This window comes from Platalea leucorodia (genome assembly GCF_965183815.1).
Source record: "Platalea leucorodia genome assembly, chromosome: 1".
Lineage (NCBI taxonomy): Eukaryota > Metazoa > Chordata > Aves > Pelecaniformes > Threskiornithidae > Platalea > Platalea leucorodia.
The window spans coordinates 137,893,169-137,911,701 of record NC_138823.1 but is presented as its reverse complement, the minus strand read 5'-3'; the positions used below and the strand labels follow the sequence as shown (position 1 = coordinate 137,911,701).

Here is an 18,533-nt window from a genome sequence, read left to right as displayed (position 1 = left end):
ACACCATCATATCTTTCTCTGTGCAGCTCTAAATCAAAAAAATTAAACCTGTTTTACAGCAGAAAAATATGGAATAAAAGAAGGATCATGAGGGGAGTATGTGTAGACAATGGTTGTGAATGGAAACATAACCATGAAGCCACTGCCATTCTTTGATGTCTTTTTTAACAGTGCTTATGACAGGGAACTGGAGGGTACTTCTCAACCTTTGTGTTTCTGCAGCAGTACACCTATGCAGCAAGAGCAGTAAGATGCACACCAGCGTCCATGTGGGGGGCAGCTGCTGAAAACTGCGTAAGTACCCTTGACAAAAGGATTTAGAAAGTCACATACTTTTAAAAAGGTCTCCTTTAGTAAGATGGAGATGGGGAGTGCTTATTCCTAAAGATCTGAAAACTATTTAAGATGAAAACCATAAATAGCAACGTCTTTTTTTTCCTTAGGGTTAGTCATCTGTTCCCTGAAGCAAGGTTAAAATAGCCAATTTAATGATTCAGTGGTGAGAAGGGGGGGGGGAAGAAAAGAAAGAAAAAAACCCAAAACTTTTGCTGCAAGTTTAACAGCCTCTTGGCTATAAATGGCATTTGACAGTTAATTGCAGAATGGTGATTTGCTTTGTGTATAATGGGCCAGCAGACAAACTGCAGATGGCTACCCTACTGGGACTGCACAGGATTACCCATGATTCAGTAAGGACAGTGCCTTTTCTATTTGTTTCCTCAATTTGTAAAATAAAGTGGCAACAGACTTTATCCTTAAAAAGAAAGTTCTTTCCCCGCAGCATCATGCTTCCAGCCAGACTATATCACAGTAAATCACTGCTTCATAAGAAAGCTTGATCACAATGCATCGATGGTTAAAATGCCCAGTGAAGCCATCTCTATAATTTTCACTGAAGGAGGAACTGCAAGATCAGGATAGCCCCAGTGACTTTATCATCATTATTATTATTATTATTACTAGTCACAGTGCTATCAAAGAAGCAATTACAACTTGTCTTTTGCCTTCCGTTATCAAGTTCACAGGAGTGGGATTGTGGGCTGAACATCCTTATTTGGAGGCAACATATCCTCGTCTTCTTACCCTGCCACTTGAAGAAATGTGCGTCTGTTGAGCAGAGAATATAGAAGTCCCAGGTGTGCAGCCTGTGTTTGTTTTGACACCTTCCATGAACTAGAAACACTTTGAAAGACAGAAGCATACCAGAAACATGCCAGCTGTGGGCAAGGAAGCTGTCTTCACTTTAGAAAGGTCAGTGATGTGCAAGTGACAGCAGTGAGTAAGTCGCTTTCAATGCCATTAAGGAACTCAGCACAATGTTACACGGACAGCAGATAGCTTCTAGCAGCTTGATCCTTACAAGGATTCAGATACTGACACCCAGAAATAGGGAAACTATGCCATAGATCGGAAACACCTTTGCATTAAAACAGTTTTGCCTAATCAATAATTTTATCATTGTTCATATTTAATAACATTTCTATCTTTCATAGTCAATAGACTACAGCAACCACTCCTCTCTTGGCATACTCCTCTGAAAAGGAAAATAGTCCATTTGCTTCACTCTTTAGCCACAACCCCAGAACTTGCATTTAGAAATACAAATATTACAAACATCATCATGACTGGCAAGCTTTTACTAACTAAAGCACGTTTATCCTTATTGTCCAAGAAAGAATGTAAAATACAGAGTGCAGCTGTGGATAAATACAGCTAACTTGTATCACCAGCACAGATTTTAAATAAATTAAAAAAAAAAAAAAAGGTAAATAAATACATCAACCCCCCCCAAAAACACCCACAAAAAATCCCAACACACTTAAAATCAAAAGCAGAAATCCAGTGATTACCTTCCATCAAATGTGATTATGTGAGGGTCAGTAAATGAGTAGCAGTAGGCAGTGGGTAGATCCTTTACTGTAATCTTCAAAACAAAGAAGCACATAGTAAGCCATGTCAGATTAGTAAATAAACAGACTCAGGCACATTACTTACTTATCTTATGATACTAGTTTACATTCTAATATATATATTATATTATACTATACTTTCAATCAGAGTAGTTATATAAATATTAAAATGTAAAAAAATTAATTCAAATGAAAATGCAGCATTTCAATGAAAATAAAACAATGGAAAAACTGACCACTTAAAAACCTTGGTGTGAGTCAGCAAGTCACAACTGAAATAGAAACTTCATTAACATCAGCCACATTTCTGGCCAGTTTACAGAGCTTAACATGAAGATTTTCAACCTGTGTGCTTTCTGGAACATAGCCATTCCACAGGAAATTCTCACTGGTTATAGGCTCGACTGCAATTCTGGTAATTCTGTCTCCATCCTGCATAAAGTCTGTCACAGCAGTGAAGTAAATTACAGCTTGACTACAGATTCCGTTATTGCAGGGTTTCTGGAGAAGATCCACATGGCAAGAAGAAAGAGCCAAGTTTAAACCTAACTGCTCTTTACCTGTTTTAATGAAAACACATCAGTAGTGAGTTTTCCTCTAAATAAGTCACATTTTGTATGCTACTGTTAATACAGATACTAACGTAAATATTTGCAAACATTTTAATAAATTAAAATAATTATGTATTTTTCTTGGGTTTAGTCATGCAGAACCCTCTCTCTACATCTTCATACACACACCCAGGAAAATGTTTTTGTATTTTCCAGTTTGATAAACAAATGGAAATCATGACAGGCTTGCTAATGTGACACAAAAATGGTTGTCTGCATACGCAAGGCTCCTCCTGGGATTCATAGGACTTGTGCTTCAGAAAGTACTACAGAAAACTGTAATAATAGTAAAAAATGAGGACTTCACGACTGCATATACAATACTTGCAATGCAACAGGTCAACAATATGAACTGAATTATAGAACTTTGCAAGTAATGGTATTCTGTCTATTCAAGTTAAAGAATACGGCTCCGATATCCATAGCTGCCAAGAACACCTGCTAACTTCAACAAGTAATGGATTATGGACACATTCTTCCATACTTTCAGCAGCAGTATATACAGCCTGTGAATATTTTGTTTTAACATTTTAGAAAGTATTTTACAATGTAACAGCTTCTCCAAAGAAGGAGACCAGCGGGAAAAACACATTAAACATACAAAATGCAACAAAAATCAGGATAATACTTACCTTCATCAACAGTATTTAATGTTAGTGAGATTTTGCAGTCACTTTCAAGCTGGCTAAACTCAGGACAAGGAATAGGAATGCTACTTTCTATTGCCAGCCTGTATTCCTTCCCATCTTCTGATATATCATATGTTTCTGGATGTATCTAGCAAAAAAGAAATTGTACTTAAAATGCAAGCTTTGTGAGTAGACTGCAGCACTGCTTACTAACCAGCTGGGAGTACAGTATAAAAAACTAAAGAGATGGAATGGCATGGTGCATGGCCTGCTCCGCTTGATCACACTTATTTAGATGGTCTGAACAGCAGTGGCATACTGGGAAGAGATGAGGACACAGGAGCGAGAGTCTTGAAGAGGTGGGAATAGGGGGCAAGGATAAGGAAAAGGCAAGAGTAAAGGCTAGCTAGACAGGTAAGGAATCAGCAAACCACATTAACATCACATAAATGTATTCTTTGGGTAACTTCTGGAAGCTAAAATACAAACAGTTTGGTGTATTGTCTGGGGGGAAAGGAGAGGGAAGCTACCTACAGCCAACAATGTCCCAAAAGAATTTGGAAGCACCATATTTCTCCTGGGATTCCTCTCCGTAAACTTACAACACAGCTCACAATAGATGCATAATCAAAACTGCAACTAGAGATCAGTAACAGAGGCCTACAACTGAGCGTTGTACATGGGGTGAATGAAATCCTGAATGCAGCCTCACAGGGAAACAAAAATAACGCACTCACACTTTGCAGTGTGCACTATAGACTTGCACTTACACAAGATAAACCTGGGCCCTGATCCTGCAGAAACATAAGCTCAGGCTTAACTTTATGAAGGGCAAATCCTGAAGTCAACAGGACTATTCCCAACACATAATGACATGCAGTGTCTTTCTGGGATTGGGGTCCCATTCCTGGCCAGCAAATGGGTCCCTATAGCTATGTCCGCAGTAAAAATGGAGCTTGCTCTCTGACCAAGTGGCACGGCACAGCTCATGCCCCAGTTTGCCTCTCTAAGCCCAGACCAGGTTGGCCTCACCCTTCCCTTACCCCCACGGCTAGCTGAGAAGAGGCGCTGGCCTAGGCTATCCCGTGAGCCATGTGCTGGCAGAGCCTGTTGGCATAGGCCGTAATCATGCCAGAAAACGCAGCAGCAGTTAAACGTAATGGACAACAGTGTGCGGGGGCTCAGGTCCGAGCCGTGACCCTCCTAGGTTACAAATACAGCGTCAGAGTTGACCCTAGCTGCTGGAAATCAAGGCTTTCACTACGTGCCTGCTGCCGATTCAGCCTTCCTGCACCCTGAGTACATGCGGAGCATAGAAACAACTGTGACTGTTCTGCTTTTTGACAAATTTAAGTTCGCTACAGCCAACAACATGCTCCATTAATTCACAATTAATACTTTTTGAGTGCCTTCTAATTAGAGGACTGACTGCTGTAGCAATACTCAGAAAGATTCCTACTATGATAAAGTAAAACATTATTTTCTTTCAAAATTACCTTAATGCCAGCAAAAAATTCCTTGCTCTCAACAGAAGAGCTTTGTATATCCGGCTTCTCCATGAAAAAAGCAGAACTGCTACAATAGACCTGTAGGGCAAAACCAGCATAACAGAATACATTTTTGGTATGAAGTGGTCATGTGAAGACAAAACCCAGCCATCACGGGTCAGTTTGATGGATTATTCATGCCCAGTCTTCTGTTTGCACCAAAAGTTACCAATTGCCAATGGTGCTGCTTAAGAAAAACATAGAAACAGACTGAGCATCCTAAGACCTTTTCCTGGCATACTCCACCAGCGGTGCAGAGACTTCTTGAACTAAAGCCCGCATACAAACCATCATGTTTAACAAGCACCTAAGCCTCCACTGATTTAACAAACCCCTTCTGGAGCATTTCTACACCCTATGACATCTTGTGGAAATGCATTCTGTACTTTATTACATGTTATTTACTTCTTTTTGTCCGTTTTACGTTTTTTGCCTTTTAATTTTGTTGAGTGCCCATTAGATCTTAGATAATGCAAAACAACCATCCCCTCTTCTTACTACTTTTTTCCTGGTGTTATGGGCCTGGATAATCTTTTTCAAGCTGAAGAATTTACTGCAATTTCCCTCCACTGAACCAGTTCCATGCTACTAGACACTGTGGTTTTGCTTTGGTTTTGTATGTTTTCTTTATTTTGCTGCATCCCTTTTGAGATGTGTTGACCACACATGCAATATTTCAGATCCTAGGAAAATCAAGAACTCATAGCAGCAGCAGGTAGTTTATGACTGTGCCTTTCCTTTTGACTGTCACCGAGCTAACACTGTCAGACAACTATTCACAAATTCCCCAAAGGATTTTTGAGGATTAGCAATTGCTATTGTTGTCCATAAGCCATCCAAGCAGCCTGGCTTTTGCTTGAACACACATACACACCAACCACATGCTTTTTTGTTTATTATTTTGGCCAGGAAAAATTAACCTATATTGTGGTATATACAGGTAGAAAGCTTATTGATTTTCCAATGCTTAATCTTCTCAAAGTTACTATGAGAGCCTAGGTCTTGATTCTGATACCACAGAAGGTAATGCTCCCACTGCTTTTGATGGCAGAGATTAAACCATTTAAATCCAATCCTAGAGACAAAACCATCAAGCAGCAGCTCATTATTGATTCAGAGAAACTAAATCTATCTAATGAATCAACAACACAGCTTCTCACAACCTCTGGCTCTTACAGCCTCTCACTTAGATGCAGTTGCATCCAAAAATCCTCTTAATTTACAGTATCAAATAAAATCACAGTAGAGGGTGAAGAAGATGCAACTTGAATAAACATTTATCTCCTGGAGACACACTATACTGCACTGAGACAGACAGTCTCAAAACCTTAACAGCAGTGATAATTACCGATATATTCAGTGGTTTTCCCACATTCACATGGGCACTGTTGGTGTAAACAACAACTAGAGGCAGTACGCTTCTGCCAAGAAAAATTATACAGCAAGGTACTGGAACTCTGTCTCTAACAACTGTTAATGTCTACTGAGACATATTTATAAAGATACAAAGAGATTATAATTATGTTTTAACATACTCTGTCTCCAAGTCTGATGTTTATCCCATCTAGTTCTAGAAGTGAGAATGTATGAACTGCTGTTTCATGTTTCAGTTCTTCTTTGACACCTTCAGGAGAAAGTCTTGACCAAGTTACAATGAATCCGACTGAGCTGTTTGTAAAAGGAATGCCAAAGGTACACCTTAGGTAAATGCTGCCTTTGATCAACTCTGCTACAACTTCAGGAATGGCTGGTAGTGGTGGTGACACAGATGGAGAGGATGAAGGAGCCAGGTTACCTAGTCAAACAGAAGCGTGGTTTGTGATTTTTATTCTGTGCAAAAACAATATCGGATGAAATCACATTGACATATATTTCACCAATTAATACACTAATAATATTTACCTTTTTCATATGTGGAAATATTACATAATTGCTTAGAGAATCAGAGAAAATGCGTACGTTCCTTTTATTAATTATTAAAAGGAGAAAAAACTCTTTATCAGCCTTTGATTATATTCTAGCCAATAGGAAGGTGATGAAGAGGGGGGGAAATCCCCAAAACAAGGGAATAAAATACAATTAATTATTTTACTAGACAGGAGAGAGCAACATGCAAAGGAATTTGGAATTTGCTTGACGGAAGAATATTTTCTCTACTTATGAAGAAAGGGTGGGGAGGGGGGAAGGGCTATGTAAAAAGGAACAGAATAAGCAACAGTGTCATTTCTAGATTCATCTTACATTTGACTCCCAAAGATTCAAAGTAATTCTTTTTAACATTTTGGTACTTATTCTGAGCATTATGCTGAGAAAGTACTTTTGTAATCCAAGGTCTGAAATTACCTCCAAACTGCTCATTTTGCAACAGACCGAGCAATACTGTGGATAACATGAACATGTTTTTATTCAAGACAGAATATGACTAAATGTCGATATTATTGGGTCACAGATGCACAGAAAATCTTGAGAGTCAAATGAAAATACTCACTGCTACAGACACCTTGAATTTCCATTCCCTCAGGATCACAGGTTTGTGGCTTTGCATCTGAAATACCTATAAATTGTTCTTAAATTGTATATTCACACACATAGAGTATGTACATCAATGCTCTTAAATTATTGCCCTATGTTAAAAATACACCAAATATCACAAGACACTAACTGAAGTGTAAATTAGCAGAACAGAAGCAATCTTGTAATCCGACCCATATACAATTATGGTAGCAGTCAGTACAAAGCCTTGCATTGGAAACCACAAGTAGATTGGCTACGCCTAGGAGGAAGGGTACAGAACATTCTACCACCTCTACATCTTTTACTGCAGATGTACCCAGCCAATACCTATAGATGTTGTTAGTGAATAAAAAGGAATTAAACTATTCTCTTGAATATATGTTTTGTCTCCTCAAATGCACATCTGAATGCTTATTCATTAATTGTAACCCTCGACAGCCAAATTCAGTGCAGACCTGCTTTGAAAAAAATCATCTTTCCTACAGGGGCCTAAGAAAATGTGCTTGTGCACTGCTATTGCTTGATACTTTGAATGTTATATAAAAACAAGTGGAACTTTGATTAAACATGAAAATACCAGTGTGTTTGTAACAGGACTAGAAAGAGGTTAGTCACTTCACTCAAACTAAGTCAAAAGGACAGCAGCAACACTGAAAACCCTATTCACCAAGAAGAATGAAGAGCAGATTTTGATGTTGCATGCTTCAGTGATATGATAGAGCATTTGAATTCCTTAGCATGTAGAAGAGAGACTGTTTGAAAATTTGCATCAAGTGTTTACAGCTATCAAGTGTTAAGGAGAAAACACAGTACACATGGTAACATAGATACAAAAAGCAGCACAAGAAGTACAAGGCGCTTTGCGTGAAAACATCATCTTAAAAGGAGGCTTTTGAACTCAAAATGTGTTTCCTATTTACAGTATTCAGCAGAGTCAAACCAGAGTTATGTTTCTTGCCTACTTTGTTTTCAGGCAGTAAAAATTTGCTAGCTCACTGTCTATGGTTTTTACATCCTCTTTCCTCTCCATGAGCCATCATCCAAAGTAAATGCAAAGTTTCTATAGTGCAGGAGTTCTTCATTGCTTCAGTCACTTGCATGCTGAAATGTCCCATTTCTGGCATTTTTTTTCTGTCAACAAATCCTTGGAGAATGCCTTAACAATTGGGCCTAAAGATATAATGATAATAAAGCACCAGAAAACCCACTAAGAGTTTTGCTATTAAGCTTTTGAAAGCAGTCGGTAACAGAGAATATGACTTAGAGCAATATAGTATATGATGCATAAAAATATTGCTAGTATTTTCACAATGGTGTGTTATACGAGCTAGTAAGTATTTCCTACTACACTAATTTGTCACTATTTCACAGTATTTATAACTGTAAGGATTTAACTGTGCCTTTCTTAAGTTATCTAAAACATCTAGCATGAATAATGAAATACTGAAGTTTTGAGCTGTGAACACCAACACACTTTTGCAGCAGAAGAGTCCAAGACAACATGAGACATTGCAAAAGGACTCTACTTCGGTTCTTTCTCAGGGTACTAATAAAGTAGAGCATTTCTGTGTTGAATTTTCTTCTAGCAACAACATGTATACTCTACAGAAAGATGATAAAAGAGTTACAGCAAGAAAAATATTCCCAACAATGCTAAACAATAATTGATATACATACAGTTTGGTCAACTTCTTAAACAGAATTTACTCTGACACATAATTCTACGCATATTCAGTAATGGGTATTTGCAGAGTACGAGTGCCATTGTAGGCACTCTGAATTTTGACTTCTAGATGTGTCTTATATCCCCACCTCTGTATATGGAAAATTTCAATTCTTAAGTTTCTGAGCTTTGAACAATACTTGAGTGCTAAATATAAGTTAAAAAGGGGTGGTGTGAACCCACCTTACCACACCATTTTTCTATCGTATCAATATTAAAAGCAAGGATTGCAAGACATTTTAACATGTATAACTATTTCCAGACATTTCCATTCAGCCAAGTATCAGAGAAACACACTTCCACGTAAACACACACACTTAGTTGAGTCAGAGCATGCATTTTCTCACCTTCTGCACAATACCCCATGCATCCTTGGGTGGGCTGCAGTAAGTAAACAAAGAAATCTCCGCAGTTCCTCACACTGACAGGGATTTGGAAAAGACAGCAGTCTTTTGAAGCGCTGAAGAAAAACTGCCATGTAGCACAAGCTGTTAACTGTTTGATCTCACCGGGTCGAGGCATGGATTCTGACTCCCTCAGAGACAACCAGACAGGAGCTTGAGTACCACAATGATTCATCTTCAGCACCAGAGAAAAACATCAGAAAATGGTTAATGCTATATCAAACTGTTGCTGTGCTTTAATGAGAGGTACATACGTATTCAATTAATTTCCTGCATGAGCTTTTAGCAAAGTTTAGACAGTATAATTGAGGGCTTGCTTACTTTCCTTCTCAAGCTTGAATACAAATACACACAAAAGAGAGTTAAGCCCTTCTTTGAATCTGATTAATTGGTGTGTCTAGAGACCGGCTATAATTTAGTGCCTGACGAACTTAACCAGGAGCCACACCTGAATGTTTTGCCCGAAAAAGCTAACAGTTGTGTTATTGCTTAGTGAGTTACTCTACACCCATTAACCTACAGTAACTGACTGTATGCATGCTATTAGAGCACAGCAAATACAAGGTAGAACATGCATATGCTGAATATCACTAAAGGTGCTAAAGCTGACATGTTTTATCTGCCCTTTGACATGAACTGCAGGCCCAGCTAGCCTCCTGGATTTCTGCTGAGATGTAGCCAGCTGATGCAAGGTTACTGACTTGCAGCCCTAGCCAAAAATGCAGGACACCTGATAAGTCCTCTCTGACTTTCAATTGTGATTTAAGGGGCTGTTGTTTCCTCCCTTGCAAACAAAAGCGTTGTTCAGTGCTTTTCCTCACAGAGTGAGAAGTGTGCTGTGGCATAGTCTCCCTCACCACTGTGGCTATGTGAGGTCTTCAGCTCAAAGAAGCTGCCATGCAGGTCACAACTTAACAGTGGTACCAATCATGGTAACTGAAGTGCAAGTCCGATTTAGCAGACACCAGAGTTTACCAGTGGAATACAGAAAAATGAATCCTGAGAAAAGGAGACAAAGAAGGAATCTGGTTCATGGGTTACTAAAATGAGTTAAAGATCACCTCCTGTCTTTCATGTGCTGCAGAAAGCAACCTGAAGAGAAACACCTAGAAGGACGCAGTGTGTTAAAGCTAGCATTTGGAAAATATTTACACGGAAACTATAAATCTGAAATTGTGAGATTTTGAGAACCTCTTCTCCTTCATACAGCGCCTCAAGTATTCCTTTCTTTGACCTGATAGTGAAACAACATCTCAAATCATCTTGTCTTTAGACCTCTTGGTCTAAAGCCTACTGCAGACTCATTGTGCAATTACTCATCTCAAAAGTGCACTTTTCTTTCTTCGTGTAGAATATCTGAGCCTACCACCAATCCATCAGACAGACAGAATTAATGAGAAGTAGACAGAAATGGGATGGATTGTTTAACAGAGTCTGAATCTTTGACAAGGATTAAATACAGCTATAATAAAAGTTCTCCTAAAGGGAAAGAAAGGAGGAAACTTACCAAACGAGACGTGCATTTTAGTTTGGTTTTAATGCTTTGACTTTGCGATTTTAAAATAAATGTCTTGTTTTTGTCAACAGATGCAAAGAAGCAGATGTCAATGCATAAATTTCATTTGCTGAATAAGTTTTGAATCAATCTCTTTCCAACTGTAATTAGCTGGACTCCTCTGTATTAGGACAGTAGCCTATTTTTACCAAATATTTACTAAGCAATGAGAATTTTGGTCAGAGTTCTAAAACTGTCCTAGATGATCTGAGCAGCTATCTTTATAGTCTAACCTCTGTTCTGAAAAACATATCGCTTTTTCCCCTGGTTTATCATGCTGGTTCTCTGCATGAAAGTATCCATTTTGAAAAAATACAACTAGTTAATTAATTTGTTTGTACTAAATCTAACTGAAAGAAAGTTCTTCTGGAATCATACTTTTTGCTAGTTTTTTGCAGTATAAAAGCCTGGATAACAGTAGCCTCTGCAACACAGCCCTCTGAGTCCTTGAGTTAGCTGCACATTAAAGGTACTTCAGTGGCTTTACACTACTGTAAGATTTAATAAAAAATTAATTAAATAAATAAATAGAAATGAGAGGGGCTGCTATAAACTCAATTTAATTTTATTAGTGTGTTTTAACTGTTTAGTATTCCTTTAAAAGTGTTTTATTGTTGGGCTTTTTTTTTTTTTTTTTTTTTCCAGACTGTGACCAGGCAATTTCAATTCATTAGAAAAATCATGGGTAAAATATTCTAATGACATTTTTATTATTTTTAAACAAGGAAATGTTTTAAAATAGGAAACTACAAAGATATATCTCCTTAGCATATAACAATTACAGAGATGTTGGTATGCTCCAAAATAAAGCATTATAAGTCTGAAAGTATTAAATATTAAATTGAGTCTTAAGGGACTTGCAGATGACAAGGCAACTAATTGTCAGTTAGCTCTGTTAGTTCAAGTCATTTTAGGAGTAATTGATTCTCTCTAACATGATCACTTTAAGAGCTCCACAATTACTGGATTCATGTGGGTGCAAGTCTTTATACTGCTTTCATGAGGCCTTCCTAACAGACTGACCATCACATAGTGGAGTTTTACAACGTGATATCCCTGCTACGCTGCCACTGAGAAAATCTTCTCTAGCAGTGACTACAAATGACAGTTTTTGAGTGCTCTAAAAGGGATGTAATTTATCATCCTCTGCTATTGCCCACTCTGTGTAAAATTTTCAACGCTTAAGACTTAATTGTCCAGTTAACATATTTTAATATACTCAAGTCTTTAGAGAGAATAGGTACTCTGTATTCCTCCACATCAGTCTCCATAACCGTGTATTTTTTATATACCTATCCTACTGAAAAATTCTTAAGAAAAAATATGTATTTCTCATAATCTAATGAGTTGTAACAATACCTCCACACACTTGGTCGGCATCTCAGCAGGCTTATCAAAAATCATAAAGCGATACCATCCTGGTGTTAGGGAATGGTCACATATTAAATCCTGAATAGCTGATTGCTGGAGGTGGGATGAATCGAAATCAACACTTCGGTAAGGGCTCTGCAGGATCTGATGTCCACCAGGAGAGCATTCAAGAACTGTGGAGCAAGAGTATTTCGAGAATCAAGATGGAATGCCTAACAAGTATGTTAGAAAAGATGTTAAGTATTTTTAACAGGAAAATATGGATATATCGCAATATGATGTGAAGCTACTTTTACTGAAAAACATATTGAAGTCTTAGTAACAACAACAAATAGGTATGTTAGTACTCCAAAATTTAATAGAATTCATCATATGGTAACTTCCTCTTCTTTAAGTGGACAATAAATGCAAATTAATAACCACGTTAGGCATTACCCTAGATGTAAAAACAGCGGAAAGGAATATGTTTATACTTTCTCTTTGGATTTTGACTTTCTAGTACCACTGATGTTTATGAAACCTAACAACCTGAATAAAAATGGGGTGTCAGACAGAAGAGAGAATCAAAATCTTACCTCAAGACGAGTAAGGATTATCCAAGGGTCTTTTGTAAACAGGCTACCACTTTACAGCATTCATATGCATGAAATGAAGAATTCCCTCAAGTGGATGAGAGGTAGTTGCATACAATTTGCATGTAGACATGCAGATCGTAGCAAAAGTGTGTATGGAAATGGGCAGATACTTAGTTACACATTTTAAGTCAACTTGCATGATGGACATGCTAAATTTTAATAAAGTAAATACAACTGACAAACATATTTTTGGACATCTAAGTGACCTTGTGGCCCCCAGAAAAAGCTCAAAATTGCTGATAGGTAAAAGGATGGATCAGAATCTAAAGAAGTCTTTACAACAGTTTTTTTTTTTAAATGCAGACTCATTCAGAAATAAAGCAGAATGCCAGAATTTCTGAGTCTGACCTGGCAGCTGAGTTGACTCCTGTCAAAGACAATGACAATAAAAGTTCTGGCTAATGGCATATTGCATGCAATGTACTGAATGGCCATTCTTACTCAGGAATGTGCTTGGGAAGTGACAATAGGGGAAAATAAAGTAAGAGAATGTTTATAAATAAATAACATTTAAAATATACCTATCTATTACTAACAAATTTAAAAAAATGCAGCTGTAAGCAAAGCTCTATAATCTTAGATTTTGAATATTAATACTCTGATCTTCAGTTTTTCCTCCCAGGTTTTTCTGTATTTCGTCCATGTTTTGCATGGTGTAATTGTGTCACTGATTAGAAACATATTTTGGTTCAAATCATGCAGTAATGCACTATCTATCTTCCACATTTTTCATGTCATTGTCCAGATAACCACAATTATAAAACAGTTTCAAAATCAGGTAATTCCTCTCCTTTAAATGGAGAGGATGGCCCAGTGAAAGAACAGACTTCATCTCTTTCAAGCACAGTATGAGAATCCTACAGTCTTTCAAAGACTGAAGATTTAATCTGATATGGCTTTAGGCTACCCAGGCAGGTAACAATAGCTTTATCTGCTGTCCTCTAAGGGCAGATGGAAGTCAATGTGATTGACTGTGCCACCACTGTGCTTCCGAGTTGCTTGTAGTAGCCTGTAGGCTATTTGTGTCCATACAAGTTGACCTTATTGAGAATTCATCCTTCATTGGAATTTGAAGAAAAGCCCTTGAAGAATCACTGGTCAGTCATGTGTGTTATTGAAATGTTTTCCAAGCAAGCTACAGCACAAGCAGTTTACGAACCATGGCGAAAGTTTCTTCCTGTCTTCTATTTTTACTGGAATTCTCCCTTTCATACAGCACCCTCATTAGTTTTCTTTCCTGTAACTAAATCACTCCTGAAACAATTAATATCTGTTACCTTTTCCATTAATAAATCAAGCTAGACATGAGACAAGTCTTTATTTTCTTTTCCTCCACAGTTTAATTAGATCATCGTTTGATAGATCTTTAAAACAGCTGACTGTACTCACTTGTAATAGGGTTATAAATCCTACTAAAGATCAAACTATACGTTTCTTCTTATTATGCACATCACTTTAAAATGTCATCTAGCTCTTCGTGTATTCTTTCTTCCTTTTTAGAAGTATGCTAATATTTCCATAATTATTGCTTGGAAATCTCATGTTGCCTAACACTGGTTGATTTTTTTTTTTTCTTTCTTTTCTTTTCCTTACCCATTCTGCAAAACAACTGAAAATAACCGTCATCATCAACAATACAAATTAAAATATTTTATTACAAATTTGAGTGTAACTGATGTGCTGTCTAACTCTAACAACAGCAGAAACAAATAAAACTATTATATTTATGGACACGTATACAAGAAATGAATGTTGTGTTCTCTGTGAAAAAGTTACCCCTGCAGACCAGATCTGCTCAAATCACAGGCATTGAAGAGGGGAGTTGGCTAAATTTTCCACTGAAATCATCATTTCCTTATTCAGGATGTATAAAAAAAATAATTTTGATACAAGCATTCTTTCAAAATTCATTCTCAGAATGATGAATACTGATTTTGCTGTAATGCTCCAGAAAAGCTTTGCCTGTGTCTAACACCCAGCAATTTTCAGCCCAAGAAGTCAAATCTGACAAAATAATAAGGAACTGAAAACAGGGTCTGATAACTTGAAATTGCTAAGGAAGCTTACCTACAGGGCAAGCTCACCTACCAGCTCTGCCTAGTATGGGAGGAACATTGAAGTATGGGAAGATGTATGTGCTACTGTTGACTTCATCCGCAATCACAAAACATTCTGACATGTTCTGACACAAAATGGAAAACTCATGTCAGTTTTAACAGAATTTATCACTTAAGCCTGATTATTCTTGATGGAAGTATTTCCATACATATGGGAGTATTCTTTTTAATTCTTTCTTTTCAGACCTTTAAATGTATTAGTGATTTAGTAACTTTAATTTTAAATATTTGCTTTAGAATAATAAAATTCTAATTATAAAATACACGAATGAATACTTGAGAATTAAGACCATGAAATTCAGACTCCTTTGTAGATTTTGCACCATTAGTTTAACTTAACCTAGCAGAGATACATGTGATACGCTATAAGGAGGGACTTATTTCTAGGAAGTCAAACTCTCCCATTTTGTTTGGAGGTCCAGATACTACATACTGCCTGCTGAAAAAGCAATCCGTCTTGGGAAAACATGGAGCTGTTTCCCTAGAATTTGAGTTTACTTATCATATTCTGTGCTTCTTTCCACAAACACCCTGTATACTGCATATGGTGCTCTCCTGTTCTTTAACTGAGGCCTCCACATGCCAGAAGAATTTGATTCCATATTTGCATTTTCCTGACTGTCTTCAGGATTAATAGAGAGAGCTTTGTCTGGATCCATCCCAGACCTACTTGGTCCTCCCAGATACTGAGAAATGTGACCCTAAGCCGGAAAAGAATTCAACTTTTGCAACATCTTAAACAGAAGGATAGCATTGTGCTGGCAGATGAGCCTTTTGGGAGAGATGCAGATGAAATCTCTGCCCACACACTGGGGTTTGTAGTATGACTGCCACCAACTGGGGCAGGTAATGGGTACTCTGAACACCACACGTTAACCAAAAGCCAAAGAGGTTCTTGAAACCAACACAGGAGCTCATTTTCCACAAAGAAATATTTAAGTGGCTCCCGCTGACTGCCTCTGAGGCCCTGGGGTGGAAAACGGGAGTTCCACAAAGGAACGACTTTCAATTCCCTGTTCACAGCTCTGTTCCAAGCCATGTGCAGAGAGGGGCTGATGATTTTCCACCTGTCCGTAATGTTTCCAGCATTATGGAGCAGTCACGGACTGAGGACTGCTGCGTGCAAACCAGAGCAGAGATGGGAAAAGGAGCCACTCACAGAGGGAGGCACAGGCAAGGGCAAAGTGGCAGGACCGACAACTCAGTTCCTCAGGTACAAATAGCTTATCAGTTTATATCTCCTGCTGTCCAAAGGCCAGGATCTGGCAAATGACTACAGATAAACAAATAGTGCCATTAGTAAGTGCTCACTCTGATCCTGAACGTGCTTTTTCTTGCATCTACTGGCTGCAAAGGATGCAGCATATCAACATCCCATGGCAGAAATTAGAACTAGGACTGCAGTTAATGAAAGTGCTCAGATGTATTTGTGGATTTAATCTCTTCCAAAAATACTAAAATAGAAAGAAGTTCACTTTTTGGAAGAAGTTATCCTGAAATAATTATTTTGGGCAACACTTTTAAAGCAAAACATACAAATGACTGTGACTACCTAAAAGATACCATTTGCTTGGATAAGACATAGCAAAGAACACGATCACAAATGTTGTAGCAATGACAGTATCGCAACGCAATGGAACAGGAATATGAATACTCCTATACGCGGAACAATGAAGAACATAGAATCAACACACGCACATTAATACATCTTTATAAATAACCTTATTTGAATGGATGTTAAAACACTTTTCAACCACTCATGTCCACACCCTAAGGGGGCGTTTCGTAAAGGTAGTAAACAGTTGCATAACCTTTAAAAAATGTAAAATATATGCTTAGAGAATATTTTCTAGTAGTTCTCAATATGATACGCTATTGCATTTACTCTTTATATGGATTTTCTCTCAGAAATTTGAAACAATACAGATACGGGTTTTGCAAAGCGTTTTGCAGCGGTCCCAGCTAAGGGTGTGCCAATGCGCCGCATGCGCTCCGGCACACAGGGAAAAGAGGGCAAGGAAGAGAGAGCGGGAGAATCGACACTCCTGGTCTTCGGTAGGTTTTCCCTGCAGGTGCACTGTGACAGCGACAATTTCTATTTTGTCAGTTCATAAAGTTAAGCCTCTTCCAGTGAAACGAGTTACATGTAACTGCCGGGCTGGAAGAGAAGCGGTGTGCGGGCACGGGGGAAGGACCGACCCGAGCCGCCCCTGGCACCGGCCGGGGAGCACGCTCCCTGCCAGGGCGCTGCTTCAAAGCCCGGCGGGGCTGAGGGCGACCGCTGCCCTCCCCGCCCCACGCCGCCCGGGGCAGCCGCCCGCCCCTGCGCCCTCCCCTTCCCCGGCCGGCGGCGATGCCCCCGCCTGCGGCCGCTCGCCCCCCCTCGCCGCCCGGCCCGGCGCCGCTTACCTCGCCGGCGGGGCCGCGCCGCCGCCAGGCACCCCAGCACGGCCGCGCAGAGCCAGAGGCGGCGGGCGGCGGGGGCGGCCCCCGCCATGGCCCCGCCGCTCCGCTCCGCTCCCCTCCGCCGCACCGCTGGCCCGCGGCCGGGAGGCTCCGCCGCCGCGCTCCCGGGCCCGGCGCCCTCTCCGCTCCTTCTGGCGGCTGCCGGCGCCCACCCGCGCCTCCTCCGCGCAGCCCCTCCCTCGGGGGGTCCTCGGCCGGGCCCGGCCCTCCGCCCGCCTCCCTGCCGGCCCCCGGCCCGGCCCCGCCGGGGGTCCGCTCCCGGCGCTCGGGCGGCGGCGGCGGGCGGCGGCCTGTGCCCGGGCAGGGCGAGGGGGGCTCGGGCCCTGGGCGCCAGCGGTTCCCCTGCGCGCCCGGGCATCCCCTGCCCGGATTTCCCACGGCGGGGGGGGTTTCAGCAGGCGGGCAAAACATTCAGTGATTCTTGCCGGGGGTTTTGTGAAGATGCTTTTCTGAATCCCTGGCAGCCCCAAAGCTGGTTGGCGTCGTGAAAGGGCAATGTCCTACTGTCCTCTGATCCCTAGTCGTATTTATTTTCCAGTGTGCAGTAAAGTGCTGAAAAAGAGCCGGTTTAAAATTGTTTGCTGTGAATCCGTTGGTCATTTCCTTAGATCACCAAGAGTGTTTTATACTTCTGCTTTAGTAATGATTACAAAAAGTGCTGTGTTTCAACACTATTAATGCTGAATGAGTTAAGCAAATATTCAATGGTTTCAATCAACCAAGTTTCAAGGCTTGCTGCAAGAGACTCCTGTTTGGAAATGTCTAGCAGCGGACAAAGAGGACAAACTCAGCGTTTTAAGATTTGGTAATGCTGGTATTTTTCTTTGTAGGCCTGAGGCTGAGCAGGCACTGAACTACTTTGCACATACAACGGTATACAGCAGTCCACAGAAATGTTTCATGTTCTCATTAGGGTATGCAGACCTAAAGCAAACAAATAAATGTTGCTGACACTAAAATACAGCTTACTGCCATCCACTGAACATCTGCAAGGGTAAAATGTTTGGTGAGGACTGCTTCCAGGAGGTACTGACCTGGCAGAGCAGGTTTC

At 39.8% G+C, this 18,533-nt stretch overlaps 1 protein-coding gene across 1 annotated transcript in view; it reads right to left on the bottom strand.

Moving 5' to 3' along the window:
* VWDE (von Willebrand factor D and EGF domains) overlaps positions 1 to 17,513 on the bottom strand; it is a gene marked incomplete at both ends in the record, with an annotated part of 40,222 nt that extends 22,709 nt beyond the window's left edge. Inside the window, 9 exons of the mRNA XM_082329559.1 lie at positions 1,851 to 1,924; positions 2,256 to 2,470; positions 3,154 to 3,298; positions 4,647 to 4,736; positions 6,233 to 6,492; positions 7,186 to 7,251; positions 9,282 to 9,513; positions 12,253 to 12,437; positions 17,426 to 17,513. Of these exons, the coding sequence (XP_082185685.1) occupies positions 1,851 to 1,924; positions 2,256 to 2,470; positions 3,154 to 3,298; positions 4,647 to 4,736; positions 6,233 to 6,492; positions 7,186 to 7,251; positions 9,282 to 9,513; positions 12,253 to 12,437; positions 17,426 to 17,513 (1,355 nt within the window). The remainder of the gene's footprint in view (positions 1 to 1,850; positions 1,925 to 2,255; positions 2,471 to 3,153; positions 3,299 to 4,646; positions 4,737 to 6,232; positions 6,493 to 7,185; positions 7,252 to 9,281; positions 9,514 to 12,252; positions 12,438 to 17,425) is intronic.
* Positions 17,514 to 18,533: the final 1,020 nt, after the last annotated feature.